Consider the following 27,980-nt stretch of genomic DNA (forward strand, 5'->3'; position numbering starts at 1 on the left):
TTAAATTATTCTTTTTTTATCTTGTCTTTCAGATTTTGGCGATTATATCAATTTTGTTTATTGTGCTTTCGACCATCGCATTATCACTGAACACACTACCTGATCTGCAAGAACCAGATGAATTTGGGCAACCGAATGATAACCCTCAGTTGGCACATGTAGAAGCAGTTTGCATTGCCTGGTTCACAATGGAGTATTTATTGCGATTTCTTTCTTCACCCAACAAGTGGAAGTTCTTTAAAGGCCCTCTGAACATAATTGATTTACTGGCCATTTTGCCATATTATGTGACAATTTTCCTTACAGAATCCAATAAGAGCGTTCTTCAGTTCCAAAATGTCCGTAGAGTGGTTCAAATTTTCAGAATTATGAGGATATTACGTATCCTTAAACTTGCCAGACATTCAACTGGTCTACAATCTCTAGGATTCACACTCAGGAGAAGTTATAATGAACTTGGATTACTGATATTATTTTTAGCTATGGGAATAATGATATTTTCTAGCTTGGTGTTTTTCGCTGAGAAGGATGAAGATGCTACTAAATTTACAAGTATACCTGCTTCATTTTGGTGGGCAACGATAACTATGACTACAGTTGGGTATGGAGATATTTACCCTAAGACATTACTTGGTAAAATAGTTGGGGGTCTTTGCTGCATTGCTGGAGTCTTAGTGATTGCATTGCCTATTCCAATCATTGTAAACAATTTCTCAGAATTCTACAAAGAGCAGAAAAGACAGGAGAAGGCAATAAAGAGAAGAGAAGCACTTGAACGAGCTAAGAGAAATGGGAGCATAGTTTCTATGAACCTGAAAGATGCATTTGCTCGCAGCATGGAGCTGATCGATATTGTTGTAGATAAGTCTGCCGACGATTCTAATAAAGTAGAGAACGCTAATGATAATCATTTGTCTCCTAGCCGATGGAAATGGGCAAGGAGGACAATGTCTGAGACAAGTTCAAATAAATCATTTGACAATAAATATCAGGAGGTCAGTCAACATGACTCCCAAGAACTATTAAACAATTCTTCTTCCAGCCCACAACATCTCAGTGCCCAGAAACTAGAGGAGCTGTACAATGAGATCACAAAAGCACAGTCACATCCTAGCGTTAACTCTGCCTATCATGAACAATCAGTGATTCCTCCTGCATATGAGGAAGAAATAGAGATGGAAGAAGTTTCTTCAAAAAGAAACCAGTTATCAGTTGCTCCCAAAGATATGATAACTGATATGAGAAGTGTCTCAAGCATTGACAGTTTTGCCAGTTGCGCAACAGACTTTACTGAAGCAGAAAGATCTCCTCTTACACCATTTCCTGGGAGTAATCTTGAAATGAGGTTCCCTGCATACACCGTTAGTGAAGAAGGTGGTAGAGAAACGTCTCACTTCCAGCCACGTACAAAATATCCAGGTTTTGCTCCCAAAGATGTCACATTTGAGTATAAGTTATCTGAAGCATCAGGTAAAAGTGACTGTGGAACCCCAAAGATACTTCTCCAAGAACAAATTGGTGCTGAGAGGGAGGATAGCCAGGGTTCCATGAAACTGAATAATCCAATTAGGTCTAGATCTCTGAAAGTTAATTTCAAACAGTCAAAGGGCAGCTCCCTCCCAAATCCAGCAAATATTACAGGTACATTGCCAGCTAAGACAATAGAACACCCACTATACACTCATCTTCAGCTAAGCACACTTTTTCTGCAAGACTATTCATCCTCTGAACAACAAACAGAAACAGAGTCTCCAGGTGTATTTCCAAGGCCTCCTACATCACCTTCTCAAAATCCCAAATTAGTTTCACTCTCTTCCAAGAAGAGAAGCAGCTTTACAGAAATAGACACAGAAGACGATGACTTCATGCAGGTATGTGGTTCAAAGCACGATACTCAGGAGGACATCAAAACCAACTGCGTTGAGGAAAAGAATGATGGTAACTACGCTACAGCAGAGACAGATGTGCTTTCCCCGCAGAAAACAATCAATCAAAATTGTACTCAGGACATTTACTTGGCAGGAGAGGACCTTAAACAGGACAGTAATCAGGAGGAAAGTAAAGTGGAGAATCATTTATTTGTCCCAGAAATCCACTCAGACACTGATGAAACAGGTTACTGTCCGACACGCGAGACCAGCATGTGACTAGTTGCAAGAGCAATAAGGACTTTTTTTCTTAAAAGCACTAAGGTTGGTAAAGTCTATGAACTCAAAAGGAAAAGCCTCAAAGACATCCATAAACTATTAATTTTGCATGGCATGAAGAATTGCTTAGTAAAATAGTTCAGGAACTACCATTTGTAACAAAACATATAATGACTCAGCGGCAGTGTGTAATAATGATAATGAAAGCCCTTCTAAAGAGCCAGTGTATTGCAAATCCTGACATTCTTGATCCTTTAATCCATGATTGTACATGTGTTTTGGAACATTTAAAAGCAGAGAAGAGTTTGTTCAAGAAAGGATTATGGGTCACTGCATGCATTAAAGATGGAAATGAGGTCTTGTGAGCTTTAAGAAAGCCTATATGTGTACATACGTTAGTTAGGACAACTGAGTATAAACAAAAGTACATAAAGCCAACCTATTCCTCTGGACGCAGGTATAGTACTTCCTTCACAGTGTACCTGTTTGGAGGACTTGTACAGACTTATATTATGTTGCAGAATTGCAACCTTGTCGTTAGCTTTTCCAGTGATATCGGTGTGAGAATTACAACATGGACGCTGTGTTGGAAAGCTCACCAAAACTGGAATCGTTATGCAACTGAAGTAAATGCTTTCTGTTCAGAGATCATTGTTGGTTTAAATTAAGAGAATATTTTTTATTTTTTGTGCTATAAATCACTGCAGATTTTGCTGTGCATAAGATTGTTTTTGCATTTCTTATTTAAAAAAAAAATAAAGTAAAAAAAAAAAACAGGCAAGATGATACAACCACAAATGCAAGTGTGAAGACTGATATTTAATGTGTTAACTTGCCAAAAATGTTAATAATAATACTGTCCCAATGTCGAGTACTAAAGAACAGTTCTTGGCCGCCACGTAAATAGTGCCAATTGCCATGAAACACTTCATTCTGCAATCTATTTACTGAAGATTATCTTGTATATCCCCGTGCAGTTTATATTTTTTGCTTTTATGGAGTATTCTTGAACAAAGAACATGTTAGTATTGGAATTTTTCAGGGAGCGCAGCCATAAATATGTTCAATGTTCTTGGTCATTCCAATCAATCAACATCATCTTTACATCAATGAGTAACACTATTTTTTAAAATACAGTGACAACCTGTCTATCCTCCTCACCAAGGGCACAATTAATGTAATTTGGTCTCAAATAAAAGTTTAATGATTTATCATATTGGGTCTGCCCACTAATGTAGTAATCCTTGAAAGTCTCCTAGAGATATTGGGCCCGATTTATTATTACATTTGTTCTTTTTGTTCTGTTTTTGGTGTTTTTCGCCTATTTTTCATTTGCACCTTATTCTTTTTGTTTGCACCTTCTTTTAGTCTATTTTATATGTGTGCCCTGTTTTTTTTTTTCTTATGTTCACCATTGTGGGCAAAACTTGGTGTCTATAAACGTCATGGGTTGATCCATCAATTGCGACTTTTCTAAAAGTTGTAACATTTTTGCGCACATGTACTTAAGTCCCTCCTGGAGTGATTTTGTGTAGGTCTGATTTTTTCGAGCATATTTTGCAACATGTTAACAGAATATGCAACTTTTTGCACTAAATAGGTAAAATACAAAACTGAATTTTTTTTGTTTTCAACACATGAGTCATTTTGAAGAGTTTGGCTGCAAATGTCAACAAATATAAGACAACAAAAAAGAAAAGTTACTTAAAATAAATCGCAAATAATGAATCAGGCCCATTGTTTCTAATGTGATTATGTTGAAGGACTGAGATGACATAGTGATGGACAGACCTGACTATAAAATCAGATTCCTTCAAGTGTATGAGGACCTTTGAATGGGAGTCTGGGAGCTGAGAAACGTCATATTCTATAAGAGTGCCAGTGCCCCATTCTCTCCTGTAAGCCTCATATAGAGAAGGCATTGCTTGGTCATTACCATCTATTGCTCAATAGTGCCACTGCTTAACAGAGCCAAGCAAGGCCAATCGGTCTTAAAGGGGCCTAGTGTTCTTATGAGCATCTCAAACTATTATAGCAATTGATGGAGATCTGAGCACCCAGTTGTCCACCAATAACTTCTGATACATCTGTAAAGCATGTTATAATATTGATTATTACTCAGAATTATGGAGAATTCTAAAATCCTTGACACTCAGATTTCTTTCATTTATATGTCTGCTTTGGAGAAAACGGAGAAGACAGTATTAAATGCTTCAATATAGGACTTGCTTCAAACCAGTGACTTATTTCAAACACATGAATTAGATGTGGGCAGTCTTTTTTTATAAAGATATTATAAAGCTTTATAAACCTATTTTTGCCTTTTTTGCAAATCTAAGTCACCAATTAGAAACAGTGTAGGTGTCTACAATGACACAGAATCTTTTTTAAAGGTGGTATTTTTGTAGTATAAGATAGAAGACCACCAAATATTACCTACATAAAAATACTTAGGAAATAATTAACATTAACATATGGAGAATGACGACATAGGTTTCATTTATTCTTGGGAATTCCCAAATGAAATTCATGATATACTTTCTGGCACCATTTTTGTAATCAAAGGATAATTGAGTGCTGACCCGATTGCAGTATGGAAATGGGCATACTTTACAGCACCCCGTGGGCTTTTAATCTCTTGCATTTAATGCAAAATAATAGTATATTAGAGAATTGTCCAGAGGTTCATTTCAAGAGATACCGGCAGAATTACTCTTTACTCAAATACCGAGAGATACCGGCAGAATTACTCTTTCAAGGACGATGTTAGGATGTAAAACAAAAAAGAATGATATGGGTGAATGTACAGCTTTTCCCTAAAACTTTCAGACTTCTAGAGATATAGATTACGCATGACTGCTTGCATATTTGCATGAAGTCACATTTCTAGGCACTATTTGCTTGTCAATGCAATAAAACTATTGCACTTTTTTCAACTGACATGAACAAATTATAAACCTTATCTTCTTCACTCTCAGACACCTTAAGCCATAAATGAAGATCAGCTAGTAGTTTCAGGTAATAATTTAAACATTTATTACGTTTTTAATACGTTTTGCGAGCTGATCTAAAGTGATTGCATGGTAACCAATGTAGATTAGCTAGCAAAAATAGCGCTTTTTGGGTTATTAACAGGAGCAAGTGCCACATAGACCAGTGTATTTCAACCCTTCAATCGGCAATAAATGGATCTCCCATTAGGACAATTCCCTTACATTAAACCAAAAAAAGTAACTAGGTATAATTTCACCTATTAAACAACCCCTCAAAGTGCTGAATATGGGCTCAAATTTTCACATTCTCGATGCAAATGGCATGTGCTGATGCTTAAAGAACTCTTCTGACCAGTCAAAATCAATTACTTTGCTCAGAAGATACCTGGTAGATTTGGTCAAGGTAATTCCTGCTTCAAACAAGTCTTGATGTACGGAATCACTGCCTTGTCATCCATTTTATGGCTTTTCACTGCCTCAAATTCTTATTAGCTTGCTTCTACTAGGGTCAGTGTTCTTCATTGATAACAGCTACCTTTTAACTTGATGTAAATTTCAGCCAGTGTCCACAGGTGCCATCTTGCCCAGAAGAAAAATTATGTAAATCAGGTTATGAATATGCTAATACAGCTCTGGACAAAATTAAGAGACCACTGCAAAATGTTTAGTTTGTCTGATTTTTCTCTTTATATGTGTATTTTTGAGTAAAATGTTCCTTTATTCTATAAACTTCTGACAACATGTCTCTGAATTTCCAAACAATACATTTTGTATTTTTTTTCTGAAAAAGGAAAATGGTCAAAATTAAAAAAAACAGTGCTTTCAGACCTCAAATAATGCAAAGAAAACAAGTTCATGATCATTTATAAACAACAAAACTAATGTTTTAACTCAGGAAGAGTTCAGAAATCAATATTTTGGGGAACAACCATGATTTTTAATCACAGCTTTCATGTGTCTTGGCATGCTTTCCACCAGTCTTTCACACGGCTTCTGCCGCAAAAATGTAAGCAGTTCTTCCTTGTTTGATGGCTTGTGACTATCCATCATCCTCTTGATTATATTCCAGAGGTTTACAATGGTGTTCAGGTCCGGAGATTGGGCTGCCCATGACAGGGTTTTGATGTGGTGGTCTCTTAAATTTTGCTATAGCTGTATATTTCCTGTATAGCAGTTTAACAAACAATTGTTTTTTGTGCATTTGCATTTAAAATCAGAGAAAAATAAGTAACAAGAATACATTTGTATTCTTTATCACTTATGTCACAGTCTCTGCGTATAACAAATACTAAAATGGTTTAGTGGCTATAGTACAATTTCAACTTATCTGAGATGTTATCTGTTATTTTCAATTCTCAAGATATTTCAGTTTTTCTATTGTGACAAATACGGGTACTGTGTGTAATATTTTATTGACATATAGAATGGTTACGTAGCACAATTAGGTAGGGTAGATCTTTATTCCCCCTTAATAAACTGATGTTTTTATACTATACAGTATATTTATTGTACTGGTCTAAATATTTTTCTCATTGTAACAGTCATGATCTAGGATGATTATGTGAGCACCATCTCTAGTTTAAATGCATTGACGAACCTGGAACACCACAATATTTATTTTGCTTATTAGAATTGAGAGAACAAACTCACAAGACCCTGGTCCAGCAGTCAGGTCACTATTGTGTGGCCACTGGACAGGAGCCCTGCAAATTTCTTCCTACCTGCCAGCATCCCTGGATTTTCTTTGATTAGCCAGCCTGGCGAGATATCATTGTAGCAGATTGACACGATGTTGTTCAGATCTAATGATCAAAAGAGGAGCCGGAGATTCTAGAAAGTAGGAGGTTGTTGACAAGTACTGAGCTGGCAGCTGGATTAGGGTCTCGGGAGCTGATTCTCTCATCTGTAAAAATTATACAAAATGAAAAGAAAAATAAATAATATGTTTGGTAAAAAAAACTTTAAAAAGATGTAAAATTACTCTCTACATTCACAAAAATCACGGAAAAGAAATGTGTATCAATAAGTCTACTATGAATCTTATACTTGATAATGAGTCTTTAAACGGAACCTGTCACCCCAAAATCGAAGATGAGCTAAGCCCACCGGCATCAAGGGCTTATCTACAGCATTCTGGAATGCTGTAGATAAGCCCCTGATGTATCTTGAAAGATGAGAAAAAGAGGTTAGATTATACTCACCCAGGGGCGGTCCCGGTACGATGGGTGTCGCGGTCCAGTTCAGGGCCTCCCATCTTCTTACAATGACGTCCTCTTCTTGTCTTCACGCTGCGGCTCCGGAGCAGGATTACTTTGTCTACCCTGTTGAGGGCAGAGCAAAGTAATGCAGTGCGCACGCGCTGGGCCTCTCTGACCTTTCCCGGCGCCTTCGCTCTGCAGTATTTTGCTCTCCCCTCAACAGGAGCTGCAGCATGAAGACAAGAAGAGGACGTCATCATAAGAAGATGGGAGGCCCCAGACCACGACGCCCATCGGACAAGACCACAGCGGGACCACCCCTGGGCGAGTATAATCTAACCTCTTTTTCTCATCTTTCAGGATACATCGGGGCCTTCTCTACAGCATTACAGAATGCTGTAGATAAGCCCCTGATGCCAGTGGGCTTAGCTCATCTTCGATTTTGGGGGTGATAGGTTCCCTTTAATTTCCCTTAGGAATACGACATGCACTTTAAATACAACTTTCCAATGAAGAATTAAAAATGGTTATAAATGCCATTTATTTCCTTCATTCACTTGCAGGCATTGTATCAATTTTAACATGGGGCAGAGTAAGAGGACACTTGAATTACTACACCTCTTTACTTTCTCCTTGCCAAGAATACACACATAACTAAAGTAAATTAAATATCATACTCCAACAGGATATTTCACAGCTGTGTGTGTTTGTAAAGCTTATAATTTCTATTCTTGTTAAGTCCATTCCTGATGTCGGCATGTGTGATTCCGGCTTAAAGCTAATAAAGTCCTGCAATTACAGCAGCATTGACAATAACCCAGTCACTCTCTGTAGAAAGAGAAGCTTTGCAAAGGTACTGTACTACAGGATGTCAGAGCAGTGTAAGGTCTTATTTTTCTTTTGAGATATGGCCATTAAATATATTTACAAAAGTTATATTTGACGAACAAAACATGTCTTGTTTGCCTTGTTAACCCTTTTGCTCACAACTGAATGTATCCTAAACATAATATAGTCCCCCAAATGGAAAGCCCGATTTTATTTTTTTTATTTTTAATCACAATTTGCTTGATATACAACATCCAACAAGCTATGTCACAATTTTTTTATTTAGATTCTGAACTAAGGAAATTACGGTATGTCACCTAATGTTTTATAGTGTTATACATGGCTCCATTGACATTTAGTAACATTGTATTGGGGGTCTGGGTGATACCGGTTCCTAATACAGTCATAGTTATTGTGTCTAAGAGCAGAGACAGACTGCCGTATTTCTCGTGCGAGAATCGCATCGCACTGCACAGACTGGCCGGCACCTCTCCTGACCTGAGCAAGAAAGCGTGATGGATTACTGTGCAGCCGTCAAGCTCAGGTCAGGAGAGCTGACAGCCAGTGCGATTCTCGCACGAGAAATACGGCAGTCTGTCTCTGCCCTAAAGCAGTTTCTGACCTGCCTCATTACCTTGAGCCAAGAGCAAACTACTCTGAATGTCAGCCCTGGAGGATTTCCAGCATCCACTGCTGCAAACAATACACTTCTTCATGCACCAGCAGGATACACGAACAATTAGCAGGTCTTTGGTTAATGCTTTTTGAGAAATGGAGCCGTCCGTTATATAGATTGACTATGTTTTAGCTATTGTTAGGGTCCCAGCATCCACATCCCTACAGATCATGCATATAAAGCATATCCTTGATGTGCCATACATGTTAGTAACAAGTGCAATCCATATAACATTGATATTTACAAAATCTATCATATATTGATGTGCCGTAAATTTTGAAAGTGGGAAAAGCCTTTTGGCTTCAGCACATTTCCTACAGAACAATGCATACATTATGTTAAATTCACATATATTATGTAAAAATACTTCTTATACCGTCATGTAACATAAATGATATAATTTTTGAAGAAAAGGATTGCTGAATTCATTCATTTTTCTAGTTATAGTATTTTTAGCATACTAGATTTCAACAAATATAAAATGTATAATACAATATATTGCAGACTGAAAGCATTTTTTTTTTAGTGACATAAGAAATAAAAAGCAAAAAAAAAAAAAAACTTGAAAAGGCTTATATCAAAATTGAAACCTAAAACCTGTCCACGGGATAGGTAATGAATGAGTGATCGCTGGAGATTCGACAGCTAGGAACCACACTGACCATAAGATGGGAGGCTCTGAATTCACAATTAGAAAGGAGCCACACGAGCACTAGCTCTCTGCTCATTGTCTATGGGACTGATGCCATAGTAGAGAGCGCAACCATTTATGTTAACGTGGTCAAGACCACCAATCTTATGATTGATTGGGTTTCCACACCCCAGGAATCACACACTGAGTAAGACATTGCCATCTTTGTACTACCCATAAAACAAATAGATATGATTTCTATTTTTGTACCAGGAAAGTAGATCATTATTTTATTACAGTAAAGGAATACTCCAGGAAAAAAAGTGATAAATTTTGATATGTCCAATGAAAGGCCTAAAGGGGCATGTATTGCCTCCATATGCCCTGTATGGCATAGAGTAACACAGTAAACATATTTTTCCTGCACCCTTCCTTTAAATAGGTGATTAGGTTGATAAAGTCCATTAAAGAATAATCACTTAATGTGATTCTATTGTTCAGAATTACTACTGTACATTAAACCAAAATAAGCTTTTTTAATGTATTATTTTATACAAACATTAAAGAAGCATGCTTGAAGAGATATTGCCATAGGAGGACGACTTTTACTAATGCATTTTGTCAAAGGAAGACAACTTTTCATAATGTATTTTTCCCAGTGCCTTGAAAGCTTAAGTTTCTATGCCTGATACCGGTCATCTTCCAAAAGTAGACCAATATCAGTACACTTGTACAATCTAGATCTGATTTCTGACATTAGAGACAAGAGCTTCAGTTGTATGAGAAATGAATTGGGTTTGTCTGCAACGTATTCCCCTTAAAGTGTAACTGTGGTTTCAGAAGAAATTGCAGCAGCATGGGTATATCTGCCTGTAGATCTTCACGCCTCCCATTACCATAGAACTAGATGTGAAAATCTGTATTCACCGAAGACATATTTTACCCTAACAACTTAATGGAAAATATACCCATAAAATACTATTTAAATAATCAAATTAAATTACATAATATCATGGGCTAAATCAGGATTATAAATAATACTGGGGTAATCGCAAACTATAGATAAGCAAAACTGCAAAGAAACACGATCACAAATACACCCACACCATTTTTGAAAAATTACAAAAAACTTTATTAGATATTCCAGGATATTTGACAACATAGGGGGAAAGTGGATTCAAGCCATATTGCACATGTGGGAAGAAAAGCAGGGGTGCACATCCATGGATGAGGTAAGGGAAGTATCAAATCAATTTCACATCCAGTGGAATGCTAGCAATGTGAATCCAAATATATAGTATAACATGTCAAATCCAGCCTAGCTACATTAATTGACAAGCATCCAATCTCAAACAGGTAAATCCATATTAAAGTCACAGTATTAAGTAATATAATTACCTGAGCAGGCTGCAAGATCAAACACCACGGAGTGCACCCGCCCCGACGCGCGTTTTGGCGTGATGGCCTTTTTCAAGCATTTTTGCTTATCTAACATTTGCGTTCCTGGATTGTTATCAGGGTACATAAGGCTAAAGGAACAGAAGTAGTCGCTGAAAGTCATGTCTGTTAATGAAAAACTCTACTTCCTTCTCTATGCTAATGTGGACTATATCTGTCCTTTTTCTGCCACCTGACAAGAAGCATGATAACAGAACAGAAAAACCTCAACCTTCAGAACAAAAATCAAAAAACGCAATAAATTAGGACCTTGTGTTATAAAAGCATAACTGCCTGCATCTCATATCCTCACTATGCCAATAAAGGCACCAAATGCCATCTTTTCAGAGTATGGACATAGCTATCTTTGCATCCAAAATATAAAAACGGTGGCAGTCTCGAAATTAAACCACATGACAGCCACAGCAGTTTCCAATTCTGTGCAGGCTGGTGCCGACACATCCAGCAGGATTTCCAGTACCTGCACAACTGCTGGATGTGATTATTATCTGCGCAGAAGTAGGTACAGACATAAAGGCGCTTTTTGACCATAATGTTCACAACTTCTTGTAAAGTTGGTGGTCTGCATGGCTTTCTAAAATCTATTCCTAATGTCAATACATTTTATGAGTTGGACTATTATTAATTCTTTTTTATTTATAAGACCATTGAACTACATGACTACAGCTCGTTAAAACATCCATTATTGTTCTAAAAATGATCAGCGGTTGCCTGACTCTATTGTTGGTATACAAGATGATATCAAATCCAGGTGGCTTTTATACAAACTCTAATGTTGATCTGCACAGAGGAGAAATGGGGATTCTTCAGTACTTCATAAGCTATATACACACACTTAGGATTTATCAGAAATCTACAACGATTGAGTGGATAACTAACGAGTAACCCTTCATGTCACTAGCATGTGCATGTAGCATCAACATTTTTGTCTAATAATCTTGCTTGTTTTTTGCAATTATATACAAATTTTTAGATGTAAATTTAAAGGAAAAATTCAACTTGAAGTTGTTGTTTTTTTGCACAAGAACATTAATTTATATGTAACCCCTTGAATAATGCTGCTTTTCTAATCCTTATATTGATATAGTAGAATTGGAGAATTTAATTTACACCCAACATACACAAAGTTAATACATTACATAATTCCTTTTACTCAATCAAAAGTAATAAATCTAAAGGCTATCAGGGAAGCCAAACAATAGCCCTCCATAAAACTGTTACAGGGCATGTGGAGTCGTCAATGAAAACTTATACAATGCTCTTCACGTCATTGCTAGTACAACTGGCCAAGAAGGAGAAAACTTGATGGTTATATCACTTTGTCCTCGGACAATGGACAACAGATGGGGGTAGCCAAACAAATACATGGCCCTCCTCTCAGAAAGAAACGTGAAATCAACCAGGAAGAAAAAAGAGACATTTTTATAAACACATCTAAATAGTATAGTTCAGTCTATATTAAAATAATTCGCTATTATATTCCCAATTAACTAACTAGACCAAAATGATGTATTTCAGATGCTCAGGATGAGTTTTGATCAGCGATCTATGATCAGTGATTCACAGTGTAAATAGTTATACCCAGATAGGTATCTGAAAATGATCACCAGCAGTTTATTATCACAAAGAATTATTATTTATTATTAGCATAGCGCCATTTATTTTATGGCACTTTACTTGTGAAAATGGGTATACATAACAAAAACAAGTACAATAATCATGAACAAAACATATCACAGACTGGTACAAGAGGAGAGAGGACCCTGCCTGCAAGGACTCAGAAAATGAATATATATCCCAAAGTTATCTATAATATCAGTATATTGATGGTGATATATCATTGATTTCAGTAGATGGCAATTTAAAATCATCAGGGTAACAATAACGGAATAAGTCCAAGCTAAAGTTTAAATTCTTCCCCCTTTTTCACATATCTTACTTGAGTTTCACAAATCAGAGATCTTCAGCACTCTCCTTTCCAACCCTCTGTGGTCCATCACTGACGAGCTGTATTTTTATGATCCATTTGGGTCTCCGTTTCCAAATCATATTCCATGGTCCCAACATACTGCTTGCCAATCATGTGTCGGTGTTGGCCAACTGGCACAGAGCTACATTTCCAAAATCTGGGGTGGATGAGTAGCCTTACTCCTAGTAGAAGCTCAATTTTCATTTTTTGAGCACAGTTGCTTTGTAACAAAACAATGCTAAAGCAATAAAATATAATTTTAGCAAATTGACAGCGGATCTGAAACCATCCTCAATATAGATATATATTAACACGATAGACACCTTACCCCGAGCAATGCCGTAGCTGCTTCTGCTATAGGATAATCATTATACTTGTAAAATATGCATAGATCTTATTTATACTGTAGTCAAAAGATTTTAGTGAGCTAAAGACAGCCAATGCACAATGATGAATAGTATGGCGCATGTTTAGTACATGATAGCAATCCACAAGGGTTCTTATTTTTATAAAATGGGTGAATCCAACTCTAAACCTAGCAATGGTGATTAATATTAACACATAGATTAGAATGCACCAAACACAAAGCTTAAGTGTTCATGATGTTTGACTGCATCAGCAGCACCGAGTTTCTGTGTGAGTTCCTTTTTTTTCTGAATATTATTTATATTGTCAAATAGTTTGATTATTTCTTTGCTCTGTAAATATATATATGTATATACATATAAATTTATATTTGTACGATATTCGTTTCAGTAACTATCCTGAATGCTGCAAAGAACAAAAAAAAGCACAAATGCTACTTTTACATCATCACACATATCTACCAATAATTTTCTGAACTTCCCGACGTAGAAAGATTTAATAATGTTTCAATAATGTTTGTAATGTATTTCTTAAAGACAGCAAGTATACAAACATCACAATGATTGTCGGTAAGATCGTAAGTATTCATTGTATAGTTGCAGAAAGAGCACAAGGACCAGATGTTTTGTTGCATCATCTTTACAAGGTGTTCAGGTTAATGTTAGTAACTATCAATTATAAGGATGAGATCTTTGTTTACTTTGTATTACTGGAATCCAGCACGTTCCATTATAATTCAGCCATTCTGTCTGCTTCTTCATCCTTCCGGCCAAACGAACCAAAACGCTTTTTTTCTACTCTTCTTCATCCGCATCAACGTAATCTGCATTAGCTTCTTCTCAAATGAATCTAACAGCGCTTTTATCAATGTTTCCATTCTTGCTGCCTTTAATTTACAGGAAGAGGAAATGTGACTGTGTAATAAATAGAATGTTGATTACCTCCATACCAATCGTCCTTTGAATTCTGTATGCATGCATGTAATTGTTGAACATTTATGTCAAATGTCTGTACAATGACTGCATTACTTTCTTCATTTCAGTCTGAATGCATATGCAGGATAGAAATAAATGTATAAATGAATCATTTCTGTCTCATCTCAATTCTCTGTCATATGCATTAGCATTACACCATCATATCTGCGCTGCATTAAAAGAAAATCATTTCCCACAACACATGGGATATTTGGTTGTCCAAGATCGGACAAAACTGGAGCAAAGATTGCTAAGGTTAGAAAAGAATATTACTTACCTCTTGACATTGTTACTTATCCCCTACTACTCCAATGTCATCTCTTCCTCTGCAACTCTTTGCTTTCCAGGGCTGCAGTGATGACATCCTGACTACAATTCATGACCTTTACAGCCAATTTCTAGTCTACCGTGGTCACATACTGCAGACAGAACGTCACCATTGCAGCCATGTAAAGACTATCGGAGAGTTGGTTCTGGAGCAACAGGTGCTTCAACAGGAAAGTAATGCTTCTTTTGTTATTTCATAGCATGTCTTTTTTTCCAATTTTGTCAGATAACAGACAACCCTGTAATTTGCAGCTAGTTTGTACGCGTCTTTTATAAAATTCTTATCTATAAGTATTACTCATGAAATATGTGCTTTTTGCTGTTCAGTTAACTTAAATTACACTAAGATGAAAAGATACATTTTTTTAATTTATTTATCACTTTTACAAATGTAGGTTGGTAAAATTCTCTAGATGTCTATTATACATGTGGACCTGATGCTATAAAAAAAAATCTGATTTCAAAACCTTTGATACAGTAGAAGATTGTATCCAATGAGCCATGTATCTCTATTTGTGATACCAGTCTGCAGAGGGGATATAATTAAGATTTTCTCATTAGTCCTCCTCCTGCAGTCATCTGACTCAAGTTTATTATTTGGAACTATAAACATAAACACCGTGTGCACTGCTATATTCAGGTGCAGAGACTAGGTACCCAAACCATATAGTAAACTAAAGAGAGACTTCTCTTTAGTTTACTATTATTTGGAACTAAACTTCACATAAAAGTTTTACATTTTGAATAACAAATTGTATTTCATTTCCTATTACACCACTATCGGCCCATCAGATAGCATTCATAATGTAATTTTAACCCCGTAACGAACAGAGGTATTTTTGGTTTTGCATTTTCATTTTTTGCTCCCCTTCTTCCCAGAGCCATAACTTTTTTATTTTTTGGTCAAAGTGGCCATGTGAGGGCTTGTTTTTTGTGGGACGAGTTGTACTTTTGAACGACAGCATTGGTTTTACCATGTCGTGTACTCGAAAACGGGAAAAAAATTCTAAGTGAGGTGAAATTGCAAAAAAAAGTGCAATCCACACTTGCTTTGCTTTTTTAATAGGTTTACTACATGCTAAAACTGACCTGCCATTATGATTCTCCAGGTCATTACGAGTTCATAGACACCAAACATGTCTAGGTTCTTTTTTATCTACATTGTGAAAAAAATCCAAACTTTGTTAAAAAAAAAATTGCGCCATTTTCCAATACCCGTAGCATCTCAATTTTTCATGATCTCGGGTTGGGTGAGGGATTATTTTTTGCGCACCGAGCGGTCATTTTTATTATATCGTTTCGGTGCAGATACGTTCTTTTGATCGGCCGTTATTGCATTGTAATGCAATGTCGCGGCGACCAAAAAAAGTAATTCTGGCGTTTATACTTTTTTTCTCCCTATGCCATTTACCGATCAGGTTAATCCTTTTTTTTATTGATAGATCGGGCGATTCTGAATGCGGCGATACCAAATATGTGTAGGTTTAATTTTTTTTTAATTATTTTATTCTGAATGGAGCGAAAGGGGGAGGTGACTTGAACTTTTATATTTTTTTCCATTCATAAAAAAATAATAATTTTCAACTTATGGCATGCTTCAATAGTCTCCATGGGAGACTAGAAGCTGCCATAATTCGATCGGCTCTGCTACATACAGGTGATGATCACATCACCTGTATGTAGCAGAATTACTCACTTGCTGTGAGCGCCGACCACCGAGTGGCTCTCATAGCAAGCTGGCAGTGACAACCATAGAGGTCTCCTTGAGACCTCTGGTTGTCATGCCAACCCATTGGTGACCCGTGATCACATGACGGTGGTCACCGCTGGGCGGATTTCTGGCACAATTGCCGGAAATGCATGTTAAATGCTGCTGTCAGCGTTTGACAGCGGCATTTAACGGGTTCATAGCCGGGGGTGGATGGGGAATCCACCTGCGGCTGTCCCGGGCACATGTCAGCCGTTCAAAACAGCCAACATGTACCGGGAAAGATGTGGGCCCACATCAAAGGGAGGGAGTCCGACATCTGCATAAATGTATGCCTGATGTCGGAAAGGGGTTAAATTAATCTATCCAGTATGATGATATAGTGATTAAATTAGAAACATTTCCATAACTTGATGAATCTGCTACTCATCTTAAACTAAAGAATATTGACTCCCTCACTTGAAATCAACTAAATGAAATATTTCAATTATTTCATTTTTTAGAAGTCCAATCACAGCATGTAGAGATGAGCAGATCGATCTGCAGAGGAACGAGTTTGAATTAAATGTCTGGAAAATCGCGGCTTAACACAAATTCAACCACTCTGCTTTTCCATTCACAAAGATCATAAAAATATATGTCTGGTGACATTTCACACACTGCTGGACTCAGTGAGCATGCTAATGCCACCAAGTGTGGCCGGGTGGACTTTCCCAGAATGCCCTGCAGCAATCAGTTCACATGGTCTAGCCCAGATAATCAGGGGGCTATCATAGCAAGGGTTAAAGATAGGGACCAGACAAGGAATTGATGCTTATACCGTGAAGTAGCTCAGTGCACATAGCATAGGGATGGAAAAAGGCCTACTGCGATTGTGGTGTGCTACTTCAGTGCTGATGAACCAGATTGAAAATAGAAGGGATATTCTCAGTCTGTGAATACTAATCCAAGGATTCAAGTGATATTTAGGGATTTCTGTAGCTGTATAGTCACACAGTGTGACTGAATTGAATGATCCGCGATATACAGCAGTACCTGCACCTTAATAGCTTAATTTTTTGTTACATGTAGTACAAGCAAGAAGGGTCAGTATTCATTCCCCGACTGCTAATTGTCCAAATAAAACCAAATTCTGAAGTCAAAGCTTGTGTATCACTGAGTGTGATTCCTGTATCTTGAGACACCCAAGCCTTTTTTTTATAAAAGAAATCTCCATAAAACTGTTTACCCATCAAGAGTGCGCATTGGATAAAATAATGTTTTAGCTTGCTTCATTGCTCTAATAATCTAATATTGGATAAATACAGTGGCTTTTTGCCGTTGCTTGCTTAAAGGGAACCTGTCACCCCCAAAATCGAAGGTGAGCTAAGCCCATCAGCATCAGGGGCTTATCTACAGCATTCTGGATTGCTGTATATAAGCCCCTGATGTAACCTGAAAGATGAGAAAAAGAGGTTAGATTATACTCACCCAGGGGCTTAGCTCACCTTCGATTTTGGGGGTGACCGGTTCCCTTAAGGGATGTAGTTTGTAAAGCCACGTCGCCACTTTTTTTTATTTTTTCACCTTTAATATAAAGGGTCCTAGTTATTTTTTTGTGTTTTAGTTGTCTTAGATACTATATACCCCACAAGCATACTGACGGCTGATCCCACATGTTCATTCCTCCTTCCTGCCTTTTTTGCTTCTAGCATACATTTTAGCGGGCAGGAAGCAGGGGTGAAATCGAACATATGTCCCATCAATTATAGCAGGATGATGTAGCCTCTGCCAGCGACACCATTAACTGAAGTCAGTGATATGCACAGTTCACTTCCTATGTGCACAGTCCACTTCCTATGCCACAAAAAGACTTAATGTGACAGAGCGGAATTTCCATTCCATCATTGACCCTTGTTTTTGTTATATGCCATACTCCTCTTTTCCACAGTATCCTGAGAGCTAAGGAACCTACTAATTAGCAAACAAGAAGGGGCACTGGACAGTCTCACATGAAACAGTGGCTCATTTCCCTTGGATTTACTAAAGAAAGCAATAGTACATCTGGCATAATTAAGAACAGTTCACCCCATGCACAAGTGACCGGATTTTCCTCACTGACACTGAGTCGTCAGTTTCCAATCTAGTTTTTCCCACTATATCTTTTTAGCCTCTTAACATTCTATCTCGGGCTATCTTCCTTGTGTTCTTCCAATTTCGTAGTAGAGGAAACTGCTTTTATAAGCCGTACTTCCAGAGAAAACATGGGCTTTCCCATATTATTATAAGTATCTGAGGAAAAGGAATCTGAGTCCAAATTTATTAATTAAATAAATTAGATTAATATTTCTAATATTGATTCCAGGACAGAAGTCAGAGTCAGAATCTTATCGTGCAGGAGAGGAACAAGGGCAATCCACCTTCTTGGTGAAGAGCTTAATAGTATTTTTTACTTCCTTCTTAACAACAATTTTAATGAATGCAAACACAGTGGAGATTCTTCAGCTAGTATTTTTTAATAAAAGTCAAACAGATTTTTCTGTTATGGTATGAGTAAACTTTCTATTACAGTTTTCAAAGGCAAATTTCCCTTGTAATCTATTTTTTAAAGATGTGCAAACCTCTAACTGAAGGGACACACCCCTAAAATCATGCCCAAAGTCACAGCCACAGGCCGGTGTCCTACTTGCAACTGCAATGCAAGAAACTCACACGAGTCTCTCGCCTCAATACCTGGCACTGTTGCCGGCGGTCCGGACCGGAGCGAAAAGTTGCATAGAAATACATGCTGCCACACACTACGGTCACGAGTGCCGGCGACAGTGTCGGGTATTGAGGCGCGAGTTTCTCGCACTGCAGTTGCAAGTGAGACACCGGCCACAAGCAGTGCCTTTCCTCCATAAAAATGCAGATATGTAAACATTTACTTAAGGAAGACATGATTGGGATGGGTACCTCAAAGAAGGTCTCTTTTGCTACTCTAACCCAAGGGCAGCTATGGCTTGGGGGAGCAAGAGAGATAATATGCTGTAAAAAACAATCCACAGGAGGGAGAAAAAAAACTGGTGGTGAAGACCCAAGAGCTCAATATTTTCCTGGAGAGTGCCACTTTAGGTCCTAACTGGACAGAATTCGGTGTCTGACATTCTCTCCTACCCCATTTACGGATTCCCACTTCTGGTGAGGCTGCAGCATGACCAGAAATGTGCCACAACACCATAGTCCCACACAAGAAGAGATGCTCAGTGGGCAGCGACTGTGATGGAGAAGCAAACTTAATGTAGCAGGAATTCCTGCATGTGTATTGCAGGAAGGAGCACCAGGGACGCTGGACTTTACCTTTGGTATAAAGACTTCCCTCAGATGAGTCTCAAAAATCAGCCCTAAGGCATAGTGGTGCTTCATTGTTAGAAAACTTCTAGACTCTCCCAGGGACAGCAAACTATTAAGGCTAGGTAGGAGGTGCTTCCTCTTATTTCCAGGATTTCTGTCCATATAGTAAATGGGTGGGAGCAAAGCAATCCCAGTCTCTGGTGGAGAGGGGGAAGAAACACATTTCTGAAAATATCAGTCAAGCATTTTTTGCACAAGTTGGTATACTATTATGCATCAAAAAAGTATGCACATGTCTGCAGAATTTGCACATATTTTTTTTTTTACTATAGACAATTATATTTACCAAAATTCATCATCATATTTAATCCAGTATATTCACCTGTATCAGGCTGTCCTTTATGAATGTCCATAATAAATTAAGCTTTCTCAGCAAAAAAGCATCTACAGAGATATTATCACAAATGGCAAACAATTAGCTATGTTTCGGGGGAACACCCACTTTCTCAAGCATGCGCATGCAAACACCACCAACACCTAAATACAAGGCAATTCTCTCAATGTGTCAAACAACAAAAGATATATATATATATATCATTATTTAAAAGGTATCAAGTGCAGTATTCTTGTATAACTTTACAATATCAAATATAAATAGATTTTCAAATATTGGCCATAAGTTCAGAGGAACACACTCCACAGCAATTGTTCGTTAAAGTGAATCTGTCAGCAGGATTGTGCTCAGCAACCTACACAGTGTCAGGTCGGCGCCATTAAACTGATTAAAATGATAACTGGGTTGATGAAATCCATCTTGTGGTTGTTGTTTAATCTTTATTTTAAAAAAAGCTGAGACCCAAGAGAACAGGGGCGGGCTGGGCAGGGTGGCAGAAATGCATATGCCCCCCGGGCCGGTGTCTAAGCAGCTGCACAGGGCCGCTGGAGGACTGGCAGTGACTGTAATACATAGCGCACCTGTAGTGCGCGGTGGTGTCATCCTGCCAGCATCCCTGACATGCAGGCTGCAGGGGTATGTGATGAGCAAGCTCCTATGCGCCACTGCCACTCTGAGGGAGAGAGCCAGCAGCCAAGATGAAAGGTCAGCACACCGGCCTGTGTGTGCACGGAGCTCCGGCTTCTCCTGCTCTTATCTGTTATCCCGGCAGAGAAGGAGAGACGGGCGAAGTGCCGGGACAGTGCGGAGCTGTGAGCAGGAGAAACTGAAGAGCTGCACATGGACATCAGCCGCCCCTGCACCACAGAGGAGAGTGTGTGATGTGTGTATGAGGTAACTGGTGTGTGTGTGAGCTGTGTGTGTGAGAGCTGTGTGTGAGCTGCATGCGTGTGAGCTGTGTGTGTGAGCTGCGTGTGTGTGTGAGCTGCGTGCGTGTGTGAGCTGCGTGTGTGAGCTGTGTGTGCATGAGCTTCGTGTGTGTGAGCTGCGTGCGTGTGTGAGCTGCATGTGTGTGTCATTATACAGTGGGGCCGTGCGTGTGTGTGTCATTATACAGTGGGGTTGTGCGTGTGCCTGTCATTATACAGTGGGCTGTGCGTGTGCCTGTCATTATACAGTGGGGCTGTGTGTGTGTGTCATTATACAGTGGGGCTGTGCGTGTGTCATTATACAGTGGGGCTGTGCGTGTGTGTGTCATTATAGTGGGGCTGTACATGTGCGTCATACAGTGGGGCTGTGTGGGTATGTCATTATACAATGGGGCTGTGCGTGTGTGTGTGAGCTGCGTGTGTGTGAGCTGCGTGTGTGTGAGCTGCGTGTGTGTGTGAGCTGTTTGTGTGAGCTGTGTGTGAGAGCTGCGTGCGTGTGTGAGCTGCGTGTGTGTGTGAGCTGTGTGTGCCTGTGTGTGAGCTGCGTGCGTGTGTAAGCTGCGTGCATGTGTGTGAGCTGCATGTGTGTGTGAGCTGCGTGTGTGTGAGCTGCGTGTGTGTGTGTGAGCTGCGTGCATGTGTGTGAGCTGCATGTGTGAGTGAGCTGTGTGTGTGTGAGCTGCGTGTGTGTGTGAGCTGCGTGCATGTGTGTGAGCTGCAAGTGTGTGTCATTATACAGTGGGGCCATGCGGGTGCCTCTCATTATACAGTGGGGTTGTGCGTGTGCCTGTCATTATACAGTGGGGCTGTGCGTGTGCCTGTCATTATACAGTGGGGCTGTGCATGTGTGTGTCATTATACAGTGAGGTTGTGCGTGTGCCTGTCATTATACAGTGGGGATGTGCGTGTGCCTGTCATTATACAGTGGGGCTGTGTGTGTGTGTCATTATACAGTGGGGCTGTGCGTGTGTGTGAGCTGCGTGTGTGTGTGAGCTGCGTGTGTGTGTGAGCTGCGTGTGTGTGAGCTGCGTGTGTGTGAGCTGTGTGTGTGTGTGAGCTGTGTGTGTGTGAGCTGTGTGTGTGAGAGCTGTGTGTGAGCTGCATGCGTGTGTGAGCTGCGTGTGTGAGCTGCGTGTGTGTAAGTGTGTGAGCTGCGTGTGTGAGCTGCATGTGTGTGTCATTACACAGTGGGGCTGTGGTGCGTGTGTGTCATTATACAGTGGGGCTGTGCATGTGCCTGCCATTATACAGTGGGGCTGTGTGTGTATGTCATTATACAGTGGGGCTGTGCGTGTGTGTGTGTCATTATACAGTGGGGCTGTGCGTGTGTGTGCCATTATACAGTGGGGCTGTGCGTGTGCCTGTCATTATACAGTGGGGCTGTGCATGTGTGTGTCATTATACAGTGAGGTTGTGCGTGTGCCTGTCATTATACAGTGGGGATGTGCGTGTGCCTGTCATTATACAGTGGGGCTGTGTGTGTGTGTCATTATACAGTGGGGCTGTGCGTGTGTGTGAGCTGCGTGTGTGTGAGCTGCGTGTGTGTGTGAGCTGTGTGTGTGTGTGAGCTGTGTGTGTGTGAGCTGTGTGTGAGCTGCATGCGTGTGTGAGCTGCGTGTGTGTAAGTGTGTGAGCTGCGTGTGTGAGCTGCATGTGTGTGTCATTACACAGTGGGGCTGTGCGCGTACCTGTCATTATACAGTGGGGCTGTGCGTGTGTGTGTGTCATTATACAGTGGGGCTGTGTGGGTATGTCATTATACAGTGGGGCTGTGCGTGTGTGTCATTATACAGTGGGGCTGTGTGTGTGTGTCATACAGTAGGGCTGTGCGTATGTGTCATTATACAGTGGGGCTGTGCGTGTGCCTGTCATTATACAGTGGGGCTGTGCGTGTGTCATTATACAGTGGGGCTGTGGTGCGTGTATGTCATTATACAGTGGGGCTGTGTGTGTATGTCATTATACAGTGGGGCTGTGCGTGTGTGTGTGTCATTATACAGTGGGGCTGTGCGTGTGTGTGTCATTATACAGTGGGGATGTGTGTGCCTGTCATTATATAGTGGGGTTGTGCGTGTGTGTCATTATACAGTGGGGCTGTGGGTGTGTGTATGTCATTATACAGTGGGGCTGTGTGTGTTTGTCATTATACAGTGGGGCAGTGCATGTGTGTCATTATACAGTGGGGCTGTGCGTGTGCCTGTCATTATACAGTGGAGCTGTGCATGTGCCTGTCATTATACAGTGGGGCTGTGCATGTGCCTGTCATTATACAGTGGGGCTGTGTGTGGGTCATTATACAGTGGGGCTGTGCAGTCGGGCTGTGTGCGTGGGTCATTATACAGTGGGGCTGTGCGTGTGTGTCATTATACAGTGGGGCTGTGCGTGTGTGTGTGTCATTATACAGTGGGGCTGTGCGTGTGTGTGTGTGTCATTATGCAGTGGGGCTGTGCGTGTGTCTGTCATTATACAGTGGGGCTGTGTGTGTTTGTCATTATACAGTGGGGCAGTGCATGTGTGTCATTATACAGTGAGGCTGTGCGTGTGCCTGTCATTATACAGTGGAGCTGTGCATGTGCCTGTCATTATACAGTGGGGCTGTGCATGTGCCTGTCATTATACAGTGGGGCTGTGTGTGGGTCATTATACAGTGGGGCTGTGCATGTGCCTGTCATTATACAGTCGGGCTGTGTGCGTGGGTCATTATACAGTGGGGCTGTGTGTGTGTCATTATGCAATGGGGCTGTGCGTGTGTCTGTCATTATACAGTGGGGCTGTGCGTGTGTGTCATTGGTGCATTCACTCTGTGTCATTCTATGGACTGCAGACTTGTGCTTCTCACATTGCTCGCAGTGCTGTGGTCATTTGGCGGGTGTGTGGCTGTAAGTTTGTGATTTGCATACATGTGGTCACATGCCGACTAGACTTACATGGCCTAATGCAACTGTATTGAACAAGGCCCAAAACAGTCTAGTCGAAAAGTGGCTGGGAATATATATATTGCATGCTTGCAGTCACAAGACCACCTGTTGCCGGCACCAGAGAATCTTCACAGCGCACAGTGCGCACGATATGAGGATTCACACATAGTGTCTGTAGACATGTAGCATCCGACAACCCCTTTAAGGATGAGCCGCTACTCTTGGGCCACTGCTGTGTGCTTGCCCCCAGGCCAAAATTTGCCAGTCAGCCCCTGCCAGAGAACATGATTCGGGTCTGTTATTAACGGTATAATGGCGACCTCGAACAAAAAAAAAAGTCTGAATTTCCATTTAATTTCTCTCTCCTCTGATGTGATGGCACATCAGAGAGAAATAGGGTCCCCCGATCCCCTCTCCCAGTACCTCCGTTGTTCCTCCAACCCCCTGTGAAGTCCCCCGGCGTCTTCTTCAGGGTGAAAATGGCAGGCGCATGCGTAGTGCGCCCACTGAGATCTGCCGGACGGCAGCCGGCAACATTAGGAAATTTTTCCTATTGGTTCACTTTGATCACTATGATAGACGCTATCACAGTGATCAAAATAAAAAAAATAGTAAATAAAACCCCCCTTTTATCACCCTCTTAGCTAGGTAAAAATAATGAAATTAAAAAAATATATAATATTTCCATTAGGGTTAGAGTTGGGCTAAAGTAAGTTGGGGTAAAGTTAGGGTTATGTTTAGGGTTGTGGTTATGGTTGGGTTTAGTTAGGCTTGGCATTAGGTTTAGGGGTTAGGTTTGTGACTAAAGGTACCTTCACACTAAGCGACTTTACAACGATAGCGATCCGTGACGTTGCAGCGTCCTGGATAGCGATATCGTTGTGTTTGACACACAGCAGCGATCAGGATCCCGCTGTGAGATCGCTGGTCGTTGCTGAAAGTCCAGAACTTTATTTCGTCGCTGGATCTCCCGCTGACATCGCTGAATCGGTGTGTGTGACACCGTTCCAGCGATGTCTTCACTGGTAACCAGGGTAAACATCGGGTTACTAAGCGCAGGGCCGCGCTTAGTAACCCGATGTTTACCCTGGTTACCATTGTAAAAGTAAAAAAAAAAAACACATACTCACATTCCGGTGCCCGGCGTCCGCTTCCCTGCACTCCTCCTGCATCCTGTGTAAGTGCTGGCCGTAAAGCAGAGCGGTGACGTCACCACTCTGCTCTGTGGGAGATGCCGGAGATGTTCGGCGCAGAAACAGGATGCAGGAGTAGTGCAGGGAAGCGGACGCCGGGCACCGGAATGTGAGTATGTGTTTTTTTTTTTTACTTTTACAATGGTAACCAGGGTAAACATCGGGTTACTAAGCGCGGCCCTGCGCTTAGTAACCCGATGTTTACCCTGGTTACCAGGGGACTTCGGCATCGTTGGTCGCTGGAGAGCCGTCTGTGTGACAGCTCTCCAGCGACCACACAACGACTAAACAGCGACGCTGCAGCGATCGGCATTGTTGTCTGTATCGCTGCAGCGGCGCTTAGTGTGAAGGTACCTTAAGGTTATTTGTGTGTTGGGGTTAGGGGTGTGGTTAAGGTTGGGATTAGGGGTGTGTTGGGGTTAGGTTTGTTGTTAGGATTAAGGGTGTGTTGTTAGGGTTATTGTTGGGATTAGGGGTGTGTTGGGGTTAGGTTTGTTGTTAGGGTTATTGTTGGGATTAGGGGTGTGTTGGGGTTAGGTTTATGGTTGAAATTAGGGTTGGGGTTAGGTTTGTGGATAGGGTTATGGTTGTGATTAGAGTTAGGGGTGTATTGGGGTTAGGGTTATGATTGGGATTAGGGGGTGTGTTGGGGTTAGGGTTAGAATTGGGAGGTTTCCACTCTTTAGGTACATCAGGGGTCTCCAAATGACCAAACCACAAGACGGATTTCATCAACTAAGGTATTATTTTATTCAGTATAATGGCGCCGACCTGACAGCGTGTGCAGGTTACTATGCACAATTCTGCTGACAGGTTCCCTTTAAGGCTGGGTTCACATTACGTTTACAGCAGCCCGTTCAACACATACGGTAACGGGCTGCTGTAAACGCAAGTGCCGGTATGACAGCACGCTAGCGCAGATAGAGCACCTGCTAGCTCTATCTGCGCTAGCAGTGACGGACCCGGAAACGCTGCAGCCCGTGTCTCAGGGTCAGTCACTCAATGACGGCACATCGCTAGCGCACGCCCATTGTGGGCGAGCGCTATAGTGATGCGTCCGACATTGGAGTCAATGGCGTTAAACAGACGTTACACCACGTTATGCCGCTGTGTAACGTAGTCCGTCTAACGGACGCCCATAACGTAATGTAAACCCAGCCTAAGCGTCAGGGGTTTCCTCTAAATCTTGTCAAAGACTTTGATGTAAACCTCAATGTAAGTGCTCAGCGTAGAGTGCCAGATAAATGTGATCCAAAATGTTATGTAAAATGTTCCCAAAGCTTCAACTGAATCCACAAAAAAATGCAAGTCCCCTGACTGACAGCTAAGCCCCAATGCAGAGCCAGTGTCAGTCAGGGCCAGTGTATGGTTACAGCCGCCATTCTGTAGGCTCAGAGCAGTGACTGAACCTGTGCTGGCGCCGCTCCATGACTGAAACAGGAACGCTGCCAGGGGGGAGTAAAGTTAAAGGGAACCTGTTACCCCCAAAATCGATGGTGAGGTAAGCTCACCGGCATCAGGGGCTTATCTACAGCATTCTGTAATGCTGTAGATAAGCCCCCGATGTTACCTGAAAAAGGAGAAAAAGACGTTAGATTATACTCACCCAGGGGCGGTCCCGATGCGGTCTGGTCAAATGGGTGTCTCCGGTCCGCTCCGGCGCCTCCCATCTTCATTCCATGACGTCCTCTTCGGGTCTTTACGCCGCGGCTCCGGCGTACTTTGTCTGCCCTGTTCAGGGCAGAGCAAGGTACTGCAGTGTGCAGGCACCGGGCCTCTCTGACCTTTCCGGCGCCTGCGCACTGCAGTACTTTGCTCTGCCCTCAAAAAGTACGCCGGAGCCGCGGCGTAAAGACCCGAAGAGGACGTCATGGAATGAAGATGGGAGGCGCCGGAGCGGACCGGAGACACCCATCAGACCTGACTGCACCGGGACCGCCCCTGGGTGAGTATAATCTAACGTCTTTTTCTCCTCTTTCAGGTAACATCGGGGGCTTATCTACAGCATTACAGAATGCTGTAGATAAGCCACTGATGCCGGTGAGCTTACCTCACCAGCCATTTTGGGGGTGACAGGTTCCCTTTAATTTTCTCACTGCAGAGTTCGGCTATTAACCTGCAGATAAACCCCATATCTACAGGTTCTAGAGTGTTTTTCTGGTGACAGTATTTGAAGCAGAAATTTCTGCTTTTCTTGGCAGGAAAAATGCTGTGTAAAAATTTGCAGCAAAAATGCTGAAAGAACTGACATACTGTGAATGTATATCAGCTTGGAAAAATAAGCAGCATGTGCTGGAAACTGCAGGAATCTCACTTTAGGCTACTTTCACACTAGGGTTTTTTCAATCCATCGTTTAACGGATCCTGCAAATGTGCCCGCAGGATGCATTTTTTGCCCATAGACCTGTATTGCCGACGGATCGTGACGTATGGCCATACGTTGTGTCCGTCGTATTTTGGCGGACCGTCGGCACAAAAAAACGTTCAAGGGAACGTTTTTTCGTATGTCACGTCCACCATTTCCTACCGCGCATGCGCGGCCGGAACTCCGCCCCTCCTCCCCGGACTTTACAATGGGCAGCGGATGTGTTGAAAAACTGCATCCGCTGCCCACGTAGTGCTGAAATTTCACAACGTGTGTTGGGACAGCGCGCCGACGCTTAGCGACAGACCCGTACCAACGCAAGTGTGAAAGAGGCCTGGCACTAGGAAATCCTTCAGATTTTGTGACAAATCAGTGCAAAAAAATTGTGGTAAAATTGCAGTATGTGCACAGACCCTAATACCTGAACGAATTGTCAACAACAAAAAAATAAATGTATGACTTCTAAAAGGAAAAAAAAAAATGAAATCGCAAAAATATAAAATTCTCTGCTCCTTAATGGGTTAAATGAAGTGTCCTCTTCAGTCAGAAGCCGCCATGTCTAGTCTGCAAAATGTCCCATAGCATCAAGTAAAA

At 41.1% G+C, this 27,980-nt stretch overlaps 2 protein-coding genes across 2 annotated transcripts in view; one reads left to right on the forward strand and one right to left on the reverse strand.

Annotated features, from left to right (window-relative positions):
* Window positions 1-7,241, forward strand: part of KCNB2 (potassium voltage-gated channel subfamily B member 2) — a 372,379-nt gene extending 365,138 nt beyond the window's left edge. Inside the window, exon 3 of the mRNA XM_077270650.1 lies at window positions 33-7,241. Coding sequence (XP_077126765.1) covers window positions 33-2,147 — 2,115 coding nt within the window. The 3' untranslated portion in view covers window positions 2,148-7,241. The remainder of the gene's footprint in view (window positions 1-32) is intronic.
* On the reverse strand, window positions 6,909-27,867 carry LOC143782791 (uncharacterized). The gene is made up of 4 exons (XM_077270651.1): window positions 27,808-27,867; window positions 19,970-20,031; window positions 19,594-19,784; window positions 6,909-7,043 (listed from the first exon to the last, which is right to left on the reverse strand). The coding sequence occupies exons 2-4, from the start codon at window positions 19,998-20,000 to the stop codon at window positions 6,909-6,911; spliced, it is 357 nt and encodes a 118-aa protein (XP_077126766.1). The 5' UTR covers window positions 20,001-20,031; window positions 27,808-27,867.
* Between the last annotated feature and the right edge of the window lie 113 nt (window positions 27,868-27,980).

This window comes from Ranitomeya variabilis, chromosome 6 (genome assembly GCF_051348905.1).
Source record: "Ranitomeya variabilis isolate aRanVar5 chromosome 6, aRanVar5.hap1, whole genome shotgun sequence".
Lineage (NCBI taxonomy): Eukaryota > Metazoa > Chordata > Amphibia > Anura > Dendrobatidae > Ranitomeya > Ranitomeya variabilis.

What these genes read in the sequence shown, in the direction of transcription:
- LOC143782791 (XM_077270651.1), bottom strand. Translation starts at nt 20,000, where the DNA reads ATGGACATTCATAAAGGACAGCCTGATACAG. An exon ending in TAAAGGACAGCCTGATACAG is followed by an intron (nt 19,785 to 19,969) that starts GTGAATATACTG and finishes CCTCTCCACCAG; the next exon opens with AGACTGGGATTGCTTTGCTC. An exon ending in GGGAAGTCTTTATACCAAAG is followed by an intron (nt 7,044 to 19,593) that starts GTAAAGTCCAGC and finishes TAATTTTTACAG; the next exon opens with ATGAGAGAATCAGCTCCCGA.